At 36.7% G+C, this 13,693-nt stretch overlaps 1 protein-coding gene across 1 annotated transcript in view; it reads right to left on the reverse strand.

Annotated features, from left to right (window-relative positions):
• Positions 1–13,693, reverse strand: part of PRKDC (protein kinase, DNA-activated, catalytic subunit) — an 85,949-nt gene that overhangs the window by 62,027 nt on the left and 10,229 nt on the right. The window contains exons 13-27 of the mRNA XM_086740790.1: positions 13,230–13,398; positions 12,107–12,156; positions 11,363–11,500; positions 10,928–11,077; positions 10,369–10,484; positions 9,526–9,685; positions 8,525–8,611; positions 8,029–8,148; positions 7,489–7,648; positions 6,945–7,051; positions 5,813–5,903; positions 3,201–3,364; positions 2,374–2,526; positions 1,086–1,193; positions 63–289 (exon numbers count right to left, since the gene is read on the reverse strand). Coding sequence (XP_086596916.1) covers positions 63–289; positions 1,086–1,193; positions 2,374–2,526; positions 3,201–3,364; positions 5,813–5,903; positions 6,945–7,051; positions 7,489–7,648; positions 8,029–8,148; positions 8,525–8,611; positions 9,526–9,685; positions 10,369–10,484; positions 10,928–11,077; positions 11,363–11,500; positions 12,107–12,156; positions 13,230–13,398 — 2,000 coding nt within the window. The remainder of the gene's footprint in view (positions 1–62; positions 290–1,085; positions 1,194–2,373; positions 2,527–3,200; positions 3,365–5,812; positions 5,904–6,944; positions 7,052–7,488; positions 7,649–8,028; positions 8,149–8,524; positions 8,612–9,525; positions 9,686–10,368; positions 10,485–10,927; positions 11,078–11,362; positions 11,501–12,106; positions 12,157–13,229; positions 13,399–13,693) is intronic.

Raw genomic sequence — 13,693 nt, forward strand, 5'->3', positions numbered from 1 at the left:
TTTATCTCCTTGAACCTTTAAGTCCAAGTTCGCTACTGTTCTGAGCTCTGTTCTTTGCTCACCTAAATTCTCTGTAGATGCTGTTAAAAGCAAGTGCTGCACCCAGTCTCTTGAAAGCACTGGGATGAAGAGCAAGACTATACAACCGTTTAAAAAGAGACTTGGTATTTGCTGGGCTTTTCTCCTGCTGCCTCGGTGTTGTCTGCTTAATAGACCATTTCAAAAATTCTCGTACGCACTGACCACAGAAATCTCTCAAGGTGCTGTCAACTGGATCCACTATGCCACTCTGAAATTACACATTAATTCATTACAAGAATAAAAAAAAGGCATTGTCTCTGTGCAGTTAGTAGAGCATCTTATTTAACAGTATTATTTGTATGTTAAAAAAACCATACTCACACTTTCCCAGAAGTAATAAAGTCTCAAAATTACTACTGTCCAAAGGAAGAGGAAGCATTTCCAGCCCTCATAACACTGGATTAGGTTTCAAGGATCTGAATTTCTATTCCCATCTCAGCTACTGAACAGTTTAGAAGCCTTGTCTAAGTCACTTCATTTTCTGATGAGCAGCTTTCTCTGCTTTAGAAGTGGTGTGGCAACATTGACTTCAGTTCACAAAAGTACTGCAAAACCTCCTGATCTATCTTGCCTCTAACCACTTTGGGTCACTGCCAGTTTCAAACTTAAAGCTTTTGCACCTGGTGAAAGCAAATAAGCTTAGAAGAAAATTAAGTACACATCAATAGCAACTTTCATTCAGAGAGAAGGAAAAAAAATCACGTATTTCAGTAGTTCCTTGTACACACTGATGATAAAAACAGTGTTTCATTAATCCTATAAGCACTCTAAAGACACTGCCTGTATTTTGAGAATGTTAAAGAAATAGAGAAATCCATCATCAAAATCTCAGTTAAGAAACATTAAAAGATCGCAAAATTGATAACCCGCTTTCCTTCTTTCAGACAAATAAGGAGCCATTCTACCCTTTTATGTGCTCCTGGTTCTTTCAGCAGTAAAATGATGCCAGTTAAAAACAAAGTCAGACGGCACAGAAGAGAAGAAAAGGAAGACTTATGACCTACCAAGATAGCTTCCAGGAACACCACTGTATCTTGACTCTCAAATTTTTTGTTGTTCGTAAACCAGTGAATAAGTTGCATGACTAAAGGCTCATACAACTGTCTTGTCACCTAAAAAGAATAAAAGCCAACTACATTTCTAGTATTAATATATTTCTGTGCTACTTCGCTATTCAAAATAAGAAAGAATAAAAAAATACTTCTTTGAAAAAGGGTCTATAAAATGAATAATCAGCTTCATATCCTATTACCATATCAAGGACTAAAAAAGAAAATCTGGTTAGCTACTTTCTATTCAACTAGTCTCAAAAGATCTCCAGGCTTACTTTCAGTAAGATCCTCTGATACAAGCAAAAAACATTGCATTTCATGGACTGATACGCCAATACACAGCCAGGGAAACAAGGAAGTTTGTTTTTAAGATGTATTTTCATCTAAAATCTCTCTTTATCTTTACCATATACACTATTCTAACTTGCTGGATTTCAACAATTCTACCTGTAAGTCAACCTGATCAAACTCTTGTCATACTATAACATGAAGGAAAGAACCATTAAATACACTTGCTTATAATACAGTGTGTATGCCTGTGTGCGCTGGTTTGGACCAATCCAGACATTATTTACCTATGGCTTATGTTCAGTCATATGCCAGCAAAAAGGGTTTCACCTACATTGGTAACGTTGCTTCCTGTTTATTTTAACAGAACACAAACCCCGTTGGCCTAAAAACAGAATGTGGATGCCAGGGTCCGAACAGAAGTCTGAAAAGGCACAAGAGCTGCCATTTCAGTGGAGCTGAAGCTATGTGTCTATTCTGTTTTGTGTAAAGGAGGAGGAATACCAAGTTCAGATGTCTGAATTAAATATATCATCCTTAGCTATCAATAAGGCAGCTGCAACTTCTTTCCCAAATGCTTTTCTTGTGGACCGTAGTTTTGCATTCATCCAATACTGAAATAATCAACTCAAATTAACTTATTACAGAAAAAGAAAAATATAGAAATCAAACACAGAAACCCTCATGTATTTGTACACTCCTCTGAGTTACTCTGAATTACACTTATAGAAGTCTTAGAAAAGGCTTTCTCCTCATTCCCCTGCCCCTCAAGTCCTAAAAAACTATCCCTAAAATAGCTAACAAAACATGTTACATTTTGAAGGAGGGAGGAAGGCCATGTGTCAGGATTACTTCTAACAGGATAACTTCTAAATAAAATCATATATTAATTTTCATGTTTCGAGGTATTTTAAACAAATAAGCTGAAATGCTCATAAATTAATCTGTTTACCTGGTCTACATCACAAGCAAGACGAAGCAGTACTGGAAATACTCGCTTATGTAACTGATACATGGGTGGAGGACCCTGACGTCCTTCTGGCATTTGAGATGCTTTCCCCAACATATATGTGACTATGCTATGTAGCAACTCACATGCTGCAACCTGAAATTTAAAAATCACTTTGGTTACATATCCATTACTTTTACACAGAAGACAAAATTGCAGGCAGGAGAGAATGAGTCAAAAGAACGGGTGTACTTGAGAAATCACTCCAATCTATGCTAAATCACTGTTCCAGGAACAAATCATATTCACGGAAATAATTTATGCACATTCTAACTGGCTTTTGTTCTTATGTTTTAGTCTCTATCATGGGCAGTCACTGTTCAGCTGGAGAAAATTCATCACTGGATAAGGTATCCATCATCATGTTTTCAAGGATACCTCCATTCTGGACTCTCTTTGGAAATCAACATCCCAATCCAGCAAAGCAGCAAAATATTTGCTGAAGTGCTCTGCTGGAGTGGGCCCACAAGCTCATACGCACACTAGGCATGAGAAGGAGGTCAAACAACACTGAAGAGCAACTTGTTTAAAATTTTCATTTTTATGTAAAGTCTAACTCTCAAAGCACAGTGGTGTCTGATAGAGCTTATAGCAACTTCTGCTCTTTAGTTTTAAAACACTCAGAATAATGTAATCATGAAAAAGCACCAAAGCAGCACATTGCTACCTGGGAATAATTAAAACAGGTCTTTCTTAACAAAGAAGACATTATTTTATGCAGTATTTATCAGCTAGCATAAAAAAAAAGATGCAGAAAAAAATATCAATACTTTTGTTTGTCTGTCACTTGCAGAAAGTGCCAGCTCAGTCACACGAGGCAAGAATAAATCCAAGTAGATGACAGGCTTCATATCCGCAAATGGTACCGCAAAGCTCAGACGCTTCTCAGTGTCCCAGGACACACATTTCTTCATCATCTCCTCTGCAGAGGTAGCTAATGCATTTGAAAACATAAAAATAAAACATAATCTTTACATAATATACACAGAACAAGTATTTCTGCAGCTCAGACAAAAAAAAAAATCTGTAACCTTCTAACTTCAGTTAGATTGCCACAAAACATTAATGCTTCATAAACAGCTCAATGTTACAAGTACCAGAAGTATATTAGAAGTTCAGTTCTATTTGCACATCCAAACAGATGTTTAGCTATCACATGGAAAAAATAATTGCAGACAACATTTCAGGAGATAGATGTAGCAGCCTCTAGTTTCAATACAGGTAAGATTCAAGACAATTATAAAACCAGAAGACATACTTTTTAAAGACATCAAACATATTACTTTTGTCTTCTATTGTTACAAACAATTCTTGAAGATCAAATCAGACAAGCAGATCCAACACAAAGACTCCTGTAGCTGCACAGAGTATGACTATATTTACGGCTACGTCCTCATAACTACATAATTACTCCCTTCTTTCCCTATATTTTCAAATTTTTTAACTTGGTTAACAAAGTCTGACCACACTGTGGGACAATGACTTGAGTGGGGGAAATTAGTTTCTCTAAGGTTCATCTTAATAGAAAAACTTCTTAGGCTAAAATGCAGTTGCTGCTTCCAGGATGGAATGTGGTTGGCATGCTCCCTACAGCAGTTCCTTAGGCAACACACCCTGCTTCCCTTAGCATATGCTAAGACAAACAGAACCGAGAGTGGAGCGCAGTGGAGACACCGCGGCCAAATTCTGTTTGTTACACTCCCTGCAGGGACGTGAACGTCATGGTACATGGTGGCTGATGAGCCATATGGTAGCTGATAAAACGCATTGCAGCTATCAGATAAGAAGAATGTCAGTGGCTGAGCCAAGAACTGTAGCAAAATCACGTCCTTCAGATGAACTTTGCTCATTATAATCTCATTATAATGGTAAAACACACCTCCATCCCAAAGGCTCCAAAGTGAGATCACCCTTCACTGGGGATGTGCGCTATATATTTTTCTTACTATACCTTGAAAAGACGAGGGGAGAGAATTTTACACCAATTAGCAATAAAAAAATGTATGGCTAGAGTCACTCAAACTCCACCTTAATAATAGAAACAGTATAGAAGAAAATGGACCAGGAGAGAAAATGAGGGAAAACTCCATCGTAACTTTTGGGATGAGCCAACAGGCTGAACCTGTCTTCTCCCCCACAGGGACACCTACCGGGCAAGAACCATATCCTAAGCATGCTAAAATAGCTAACCTAAGCTAGCTGTGATTAGTAATTAGAGTTTGGTTGCATATCACTTCAAACTCATTCTTCCAGTCAGTGTATTATCACTGGCAATCTTTAAACCTTATCCTGTTACAAATCTGTATTTTGTATAATAAAATTCACTTCGTGCAAATTCTCAGGACCTCGAATAATTGAAATAAAGGGGTCTGACTCAGTGGCTCTGTCAACGTAGATCCCTGAACAGGTTACTCAAATCACCCTCTGGGCTGTCCAGTGGGTTCAGACAGACTGGACAGGAGTAAGGGTCTCATCTTTCTTGGGATATTGACAGACTGGGCAAACATAAAGGGTTCATCGGCAACCCCACCTCTTAACACGACACCACACTTAGTATTTAATTTCCAGGGAATAATGCTACTTTCCTCCAATATTTTTGAGTAAGCAACAGAGAACTACTTGGAAGAAAAAAAATTTATTGTAAAGGCAGAAGGAAAAAATGTTCCTAACACACTAAAAGATAGGAACAAAACTTCTATTCAACTAGATTAATTTTTAGACTGACTAAATTTTGTGCTGAATTTATCCCTTAACACTCACAGTCAGGTACCTGCAGTGTATTTTCCTATTCTCGTCCTAATAATATTTTATTATATTTAAAAACTAAATTATAAAGCTTATTCACAGACTGAACAGAGAAAAGAAAACATTTTTTTTTGAGAAGGCACTCAAATGGAGCTCTACTACCTGGACCTGCTAAAGGCATGGTGAATCTTAAATCCATAAATTAAGAAGTAAGCTTGCTGAGTGTTACACCATTCACAGGCTGCAGTTCTGAAAACTGGATTAAGCAGGAACCGTAGGAAAGAGGTGGAAGGAAGTACTGAAGAGCTGTGAACTGTGGCCAAGTTTTAACACAGCTTTGCAGCCAGAGGGCAAAGGTGAGGAATAAATAATATCATAGTCATAGCACATACCATTTTTTGCCTTTAGCTGAAGTTTTCTACACACTTTTTGCATTCCACAATGTTAGTTAATACTTTGCTCTCCTAAACATTAAAACTGAAAAAAAGCAATTTTGTTTCAACAAGAGCAACAAAACACGTTTCCTTGAAAAGCTCATGCATTCTTATAAAGTGATGTTGTGACCTCACTGAAACCAACCTTCAAAAGAGACAGCAGACACATGTAAACCTTTTTTTTACACTCAGAAGACACTCACCTGTAATTAAGTTGTGGCTGATCTGTCCTCCCAAAGATCCAAGAAGGCGTGCCACTCTAGCCCTTACTGCTTCCAAAGAGGGACTGTCATCCTAAATAATTCAACGGATTTATATCAGTGAAAGAAGTGTTATTTCTATGTGTAAATAATTTGGTTTACGTAGTAAATGAAGGTTTTATTAACATATTAACATCCATATCAACATATGGATGAAGAAGGAATGATGAAGAACCTGCGGTGAGGGAAACTACACCAAACAAGAGAACAGTTTTAGTTCACTAAGAAAAAGAAGAGAACACTGGAAAGCCTTTTCATCGCATTTTGTGGCCTTTCAGTTACCATTTCTCAAGTAAAGCTTAAAATTTTAACATCACAGACAGCACGTACCTACAGAATGATGTAGTAGTCTAAAAAGTGGAAAGAAATCTTAAGTATAAATTACTCTTTTCATTTATTTTAATCCCAGAATTTCAAGTCTAGATCCTGTATCTATATAGCCAAGCAATTTTCATAAGCCTCTATCAGCCTGCAAAAATCACTCACTCTATTTGAAGACCATTAGGCTGGAAATATATACATATATACATACACACATATGAATAACTATTAGTTTCATGTCTAAAAAAGGTTTATTCCAAGCTAGTCGGCAGACTGGAATATACAAATAAAACTATACTTAATTTGAGCTACTTGAGAAGCCACTGGTCAAAATAATCTGTATGTTTGACTTCTAAGACTATGAAACTACTCACAAAATAATTTAAAAAAAAAAAAAAAGTAACATATTGACAACATTTGCACAGTGCACCACTGCTAAGCTGGGATCTGATTTTAAGTGTAGGAAGGTAAATTTTTATTTCCACAATAGATCAGTCTGGCAGTGATGTAGACTAAAAAGATTTCTTCAGTTCCTTTTCCCTGCTTCATTCCCATTCTCACCCTAGAACATGACGTCTTTCCAGCCGTGCTGATGTAACAGCTTTTTGAGTCACACTGTAGAGTGGCACTCACCAAATTGATTTAAGATAGAAATAATCCTCAGGGAAAAAAAAAGTATGTATTCAAGAAACTAAGAGAAACGGAGGGAGTTCATTAACGCACATTTAATTATAAAAAGAATCAGTGTTCTTACCCATGAAGAAGTCTTTGCCTTTCTTATACGCTGTATCACAACTTTGTTAAATCCCTTCTGGGCTGCTCGAGAAAGTTTCCTTATTTCCCAGTTATTCTGGGATTCAACTGACGAACAAAAAAACCCAGCATATCAGTATCAGTTTATTGTACCCGCACCTTATGCACTAACTCCTACTTCATTTTAAAAAACGCGCCCTGTTTTTGCTCCTCTGTTTTTATTTTTAAGATGTGAAAATTATTCCTTCATTTAAAATCTTTATTAGGGAAAATAAGTCTCTATTAGCGAAATATAAGCTGATTAAAGGATGCAAAGGACAAATGACTGAGAAGTGGCATACAAAATGGCTATAATTCACGGTTGTTTAGCAGTAGCAGATAAATCCTCTTTTGAGAAAACGGTAAGTTTTTGTGTGTAAGAGAAATTACATTGTTCCAATCACAAGAAACATACAATATAGACAAAACGTATGTCATATTCATGTCTCTAGATGAAAATCTATTTTCCTCTCCCTCGAGACTAAAAATCCATTGTCTGTATGTACCTGTAGACGTAGAGTTTTTCAAATAACCATCAAGAAGAGGCAGAACATCCTTGTAGTAAGGTTGCATTATATGTCTGGGGATGTGAGCTGACCAGTCTTCCAAAGCATCCAGTCCCAGATCAGCCATCGGGGTACAGCTAAGGCCCAGCTTAAATGCATTCTACACGTCAAACATAAAACTATCAAGTCTTTCATTTTTATTGACTGCTACTATTTAAGGGTAAACCCCCCCCATCTGAAAACATTTAGCATACAATACGTCTTCCTTCTTAATAGCTTTTGTCTGCTTAACATCTCACTCAAGATTAGCACAAGAGATATATATGTACTATATTGCAACACAGGCACTAACAGTCAGCTTAGTGCAAAAGCAAATTCTGACAATCTACTTGTTTACCCAAAAAGTCAAGCGATTTATTTTCTATCTCACTGAAGACGGTACAAAGCTTAATAGTTATCTTACTTGCTCAACAAGATACTAACTTTCCTCCAGAATTTTTGTATGTTTTAGAAAAAAAAAAAAAGTGTTAGTAGACCCACCTGTAATGCAGGAATATATGCTTTGATATCAAGCATGATGATGTCATGTGGTAAAGAGAGCAAAAAGGTCAGACAGGATGCCAACAACTCATCCTTATACTGTTTCATTTTTGCTGCAACCTAAAATTCAAATAAATAGATCAAGAACAATGAAAAACCTTTTAAGATCTTGATTTAGCTATATCAAAATTCATGGAAAATAAACAACTCAAAACCAATACTGGAATCCCATTCACCTGCAGACAGTTACTAAGAAGTATTTAATGCACAATTATACAGTTATTTCTCAATTGTACATGAGTAGGTGATCAATACTCCTCTTCTGACATTAAGTAAAAAATAGACAAAAAAATATCTTAACCCCCCACTATGCTGCATAATTCAAAGAGCTGGAATACTTCCATCATATGTGTAAGATTCCTCAGAATATATAATTTTGATTGAGTCATGTATGTTTATATTCAGACTAGGAAAGTTAGCCAGCAAAATCACTTACCTCTTTTCCAAACTTTACAAACAGTGCAAAGCAAGACCTCTTTTCTGGGTCTTCAGGACATTTTCTGAGACTCCTTGGACTGACACCCTACCAAACAGAAACCACAAAAACGTAGTACACAGTACAAATACGAAGCATCAATTCAACTCAGAATACAGACATCACTGCCCAATATGAAGCTGGTGCCAGTGAAAACTTGGAATGTGTGTGTGTTCTCTCAAAGCTTGGAAGCTAACATTAATACAGTGCAATGAGGGTCAACTTTTTGGAATACATCTAATACTACCCAAGTAAACAAGATATGTAGGACTGAAAAACAACTTTTCAAAGGCTTGGTTTTATCCTTGTCCACTCATATAACATGAAAGAAATAAATATCCCTAACAGTGGACATCCAGGTGGCAGGATGCTAGTGGAAAAACAGAAGGGCAATTCACAACAGCATCTACAGTACAGGCATCTACCCCAATAAGTTCCCAAATTTGCTTCACTTGGTGCCATCATCAGCAGTGGCAGGCACAGTTCTGGGCTCTGTGGTGGGCTGTAACTGACAATAACTTCCATATTGCAAATGGTGTCTCCACCAACAGAGAATCGTATTTCCTGTGGAAATCAGTAAGTGGAATACCAGTATACCCCAGAAGTTGAGTAATTAACCCATACACATCTCTGCTGTTTTGGTGAGATTGTTTCTGATACCCAAGCTATCTTCTGTACCGTCTGCACTGCAAGGGTATTTCCCATCCCTCTGCTCACCCAGCTCAGGATTTCAGAAAGAGCATTATACATGGATGGTGCCTCTTCAGAAACTGGGCTTCTAGTCTAAATTTTGACTTTCTATGTGCTCGTAACTACAGAGACATAGGATGCTACAAGCATTTGAAGCAACTGGATAACCGTTTCAATGAACTATTTTCCATATCACATAAAAGACTATATATAAAGAACTGCACTATCATTAATACAACACATTACCCCTCCATTGGGAAAAGAGATCTCACCTCAAAGTATTTTATTTTCTTGGCAATTTTCATTGTAACAGAAAGCAGCTTGTAGAATCCACTAATAAGAGGTAGTCTCGTTGAATGTATAATAAGCTCATAACCAAAGGAATATACCCAAGGGTTAAAGTACTCAACATGCTTCTCTGGAAGTATCTCTCTAAAACAGATGCACAGAAAAGACAGAGGCAAAAAAAAAGAAACTGAGTAAAATATTTGTTTCATTTTTTTCAAACTTTCAAGTCAGTATGAGATGTATTGCTATAACAGAGCAGCTCCAAAGACAGTGAGGGAATAGCTATATGCTCCTTTCTGAGGCAAGCATAGGAAGATTTTTATTTTGCTTTACAATGTGAAGCCATTTCTTCCTCATTATATCTTGTAACTGAATTTATACAAATACACATACTCACACACCACATTTCATTACCGAGACTGCATTACTGGACATCAACTGGACCTCCACAGGCAAACAATGCTGTACGTTTCACTTAATGCCCCACAATACTTTATGAAGACTGTATTTCTGGTTTCTAAAGTATTCAGTATATATGGTCGGTATAATACTAAAAAGTTACAACATATACTGAAAGACAACTGCACCCAAATAATGAAAGTGAATGACTTGTCTCTTGAACTCTTTAAAAAAACTGAGCTATGAGCTAGGATGTTTTTACCTATGACTCAGATGTCTGAAACACAGTTACTGCCTCCCTGCTAATCACCCTGTGCATTTTGAAACATGATATATCATCAACTGTCAGAAACAGGCATCTCAAAAGTCCTGTTACATTTCTTCCAACCACTTTGTAACTTCCAAACTACATAAAAACATATTAATACCTGCAGAATTCCACTAGATTTATAAAGGCAATAAAGTCTGTTGGCTTTGTTGGCTGAAGGTTTGAAGCAGGGTCAGAAGAAGGCCCAATCAAAGCACTGTCAGTTTCATTTTCATCCTGAAAATAAATATTGAAGCAAAAACACTGGATCTGTGACAACACAGAAAACATTTACACCTTTTTTTTTCCAGATAAACAGACTGTCTCTTCCTCTTTTTCTAGCTGCTACTAGCTAGACAAATGACTAATAAACAATACATCAATAATTCCAAAAATAATATGGAATGCTTGCACATAAGAGAAAAGCAAGTAGAAAAATGAAAACCACTAGATGCCAGAGTAGGCATCACAGGTTCTGTGAACTTCTGATTTCTGTGTTCCCATCTCCCAACATTGCAATGCAATATCCAGAAATATGAAGTAAAACATTTTGACTGCTATGAATGTTACTTCAAGGACACCATGAGGAAGTACACAAGCATAATGAAAACAAAACAGGGTATGTGATTTTTAGTTCCCCTACAACAGTAGAAATTAATGGATTTGTCATCAGGTCTCACCTGTTCACTAACATACAGTTTCTGAACAGTCAGGTCCAACTTTTCAATAATCTTCAAAATAGATTTTATAAGTTCATCATATAGCAAACGATTCAGGGACTGCAGCGTTGTATTTGCCATAAAGAAGTTTTCATCTTCAAAAACACATTCCTTTGTAGGAGAAAAAAAGTTCACATTTCAAAACATCAATGAGAACTATTTCTTGAACCTACAAACCAAGACTTGAATGATTCAGACAATTCGTCTTTAGATGTTTCTCAGCTATGGAAGCCTAAATTCACCCGTTTAATTCATTTATCAGCCACAAAATCCAACTAATTCCAGGAAACAGTTCTTCTACAGCATGATATCTGGAAAAAGTCTAGGGTTAGAAAAGTACCAAGAAGATTCAGGATTACTTATCGTTTCGTATTTCCATGTTAACTATGCTTTTACCTTTATTGTGTCACAGCTCAGTAGACTTCTAAAGAGATACAGATAGTCCTTATATGTTGGTACTTTCCATCTCCCTGTCCTAACCTCTCCAGCTTCACGGGAGTCTTCTGATCCAGAAGTTTCTTTTCCAAAAAATTCCTGAAAGCACAGAGTATTTTTCAGAAACACTGCACATGTGGCTACCTGACTCCAGACAAAATATGAGGTAAAATTACTTCTGCACGTAGAAACAAAAAATGTTTAGCTTTCCCAGTTAACCAATCTGAAAAGAGCACAAAACTACCAGCTTCCTTCAAAAATCTCTAAAGCTCTTCTTCTAGTGGTCAGTTATTTGAGAAACTCTGTAGCTATCCTGCTGCACAGGATTAAAAATCTTTTAAATCTTCCTTTAACACAAATATTCAGTAAAACTTTTTAATTGCCCAAAATTTGTTAACCTGGAAGAAAGCTGGATGACCTAATCACAACATACTTTGTTATAGACAACCTGAGCAAACAAGAACTGCATAGGACAAAAGTCTATTTCCTGTCATTGCTTTCATTCAGTACAAGAGTCACACTCCCCACGATGCTAGGAAGATGTAGGGAGCAGAGGCTAATAAAAACTGGGCCATAACTCAAAAGGGAGAGCACTATTTTTGCTGCTTTGGGCCTCTCCTCTGTTCGCTGGGCTAGATCTTAAAGAAATAGAATGTATAGCCTAGGAATCTAGATTACATAAACACATTTGAACAGTTAGCTTACCTTTGAAAATGTGATTGGCTTGGAGAAGATTCTAATTAATCCCTGATGCACTGAAACAAACAAACAAAAAAACCTGCCTGAACAATCTTAAAGGCACAGCATCCATATCACTCATTACATCAGTAACGAATTAAATCAGTCTCTGTCAGGATGATGGAGAGGCAAAAGAACATCAATTTTTCTTTTCTTTAAGGACAAATACAGCCAAAACCAGAGCTGTAACTCTAGGACGTTTCACAGGGAACCAATTTCAAACTTGCTTTTTACTACTTTTTCTCAATACTGCTTTGACTTTTTCCCGAGTCTGAACGCAGTGATAACCAAGGCATTGCCCATAATGTCCACACTGAAAAAGGCAACAACTCCCAACGACTCTCACAGACATGGACCTAGGATCCCCATTCCACATGGCGCTTTGGTGCTTTGGGTGGACACCACATCCCAAATCAAGAACATGGAAAACAATGAAAATGCCACAACAATAGAGAAAAGTCACTGTAAATAACTGAAAGAAATTTCAAATAGTTTCTGAAAATCATTATAATGGAACGTCAGCTTGCTGGAGACTACTAGAACTATCAGCTACCAATGCTGACGCCTTTATTATCACACTCGCAGGACTGTATCTGACTATTTGCATATTTACAGTTTTCATTTTCATTACGCAGAAGTTCTAGAGCACAAAAAGATTGCATTTCTAATAGAGATGACACTCAGCCTACTTTCTGTGACATTTTGTAGGTGTAAGTGAAAGAATACTGAACAGATTTTTGTGTCTTTTTCTGTGAAATCCCTTTCTCCTCACAGCCTTTCAAAGCAGGAACATCTTATTTTTAAACATATTATCACAAAAATATATTATCTTGCCCTTGATGACATTCTGTCATCCAAACCAGCTGTTAAATGTATTCCCTAAGTGATTTTACAAAGGATATTGAAAAATAACACAATGGGAACCCTAAGCCTCCATTACTAGAGGATGGGAAAAGCTTCATTTTTGACCCCAAATGGCTATTCCACATAACTCTTCGAACCAGTTAATCAATTTAGGAAAAAAACTCAAACAACAAAAAACCCTCACAAACCTTCAAAAACCACAATAAAATTAATATCACAGACTCACCCACAGTGCTGATAAAACTCCAGAGAACTGGACCTTTTCCTGAGAGGGCTAGAAATACCTTTATTATAGATCTGCAACAGACTAACTGCATTTTTTCACTGTATTGTGGAAAGCTATTGATCTGCAGCACAACTAGATGTTCAAGAACCGGAGTATATACTTCAGGAATCTAGAAGAAATAAAAACAAAACACACCATGCGAAGACAATGATTATAACTCAGTATCAATGAGAAGAATTATGCTAAACTACTTCAGCAAGACACTTTGTTGATTCTGCAAGATTCTATATCATTACCTGCTCTGAGAACAATAGAAGACTTAGCAAGTGAATTAATCTTAAATATAAAAAAAAAAACAAAACCAAGCAAAACAGAGTAAGAAAATTTCCTGGAACGCATCATAAAAAGTAGCTCCAGAATAGACTAGTGCTTCAGTGGAAGCAGTCTTAAGCTTATTAGAAAAA

This window comes from Chlamydotis macqueenii, chromosome 2 (assembly GCF_036417535.1).
Source record: "Chlamydotis macqueenii isolate bChlMac1 chromosome 2, bChlMac1.mat, whole genome shotgun sequence".
NCBI lineage: Eukaryota > Metazoa > Chordata > Aves > Otidiformes > Otididae > Chlamydotis > Chlamydotis macqueenii.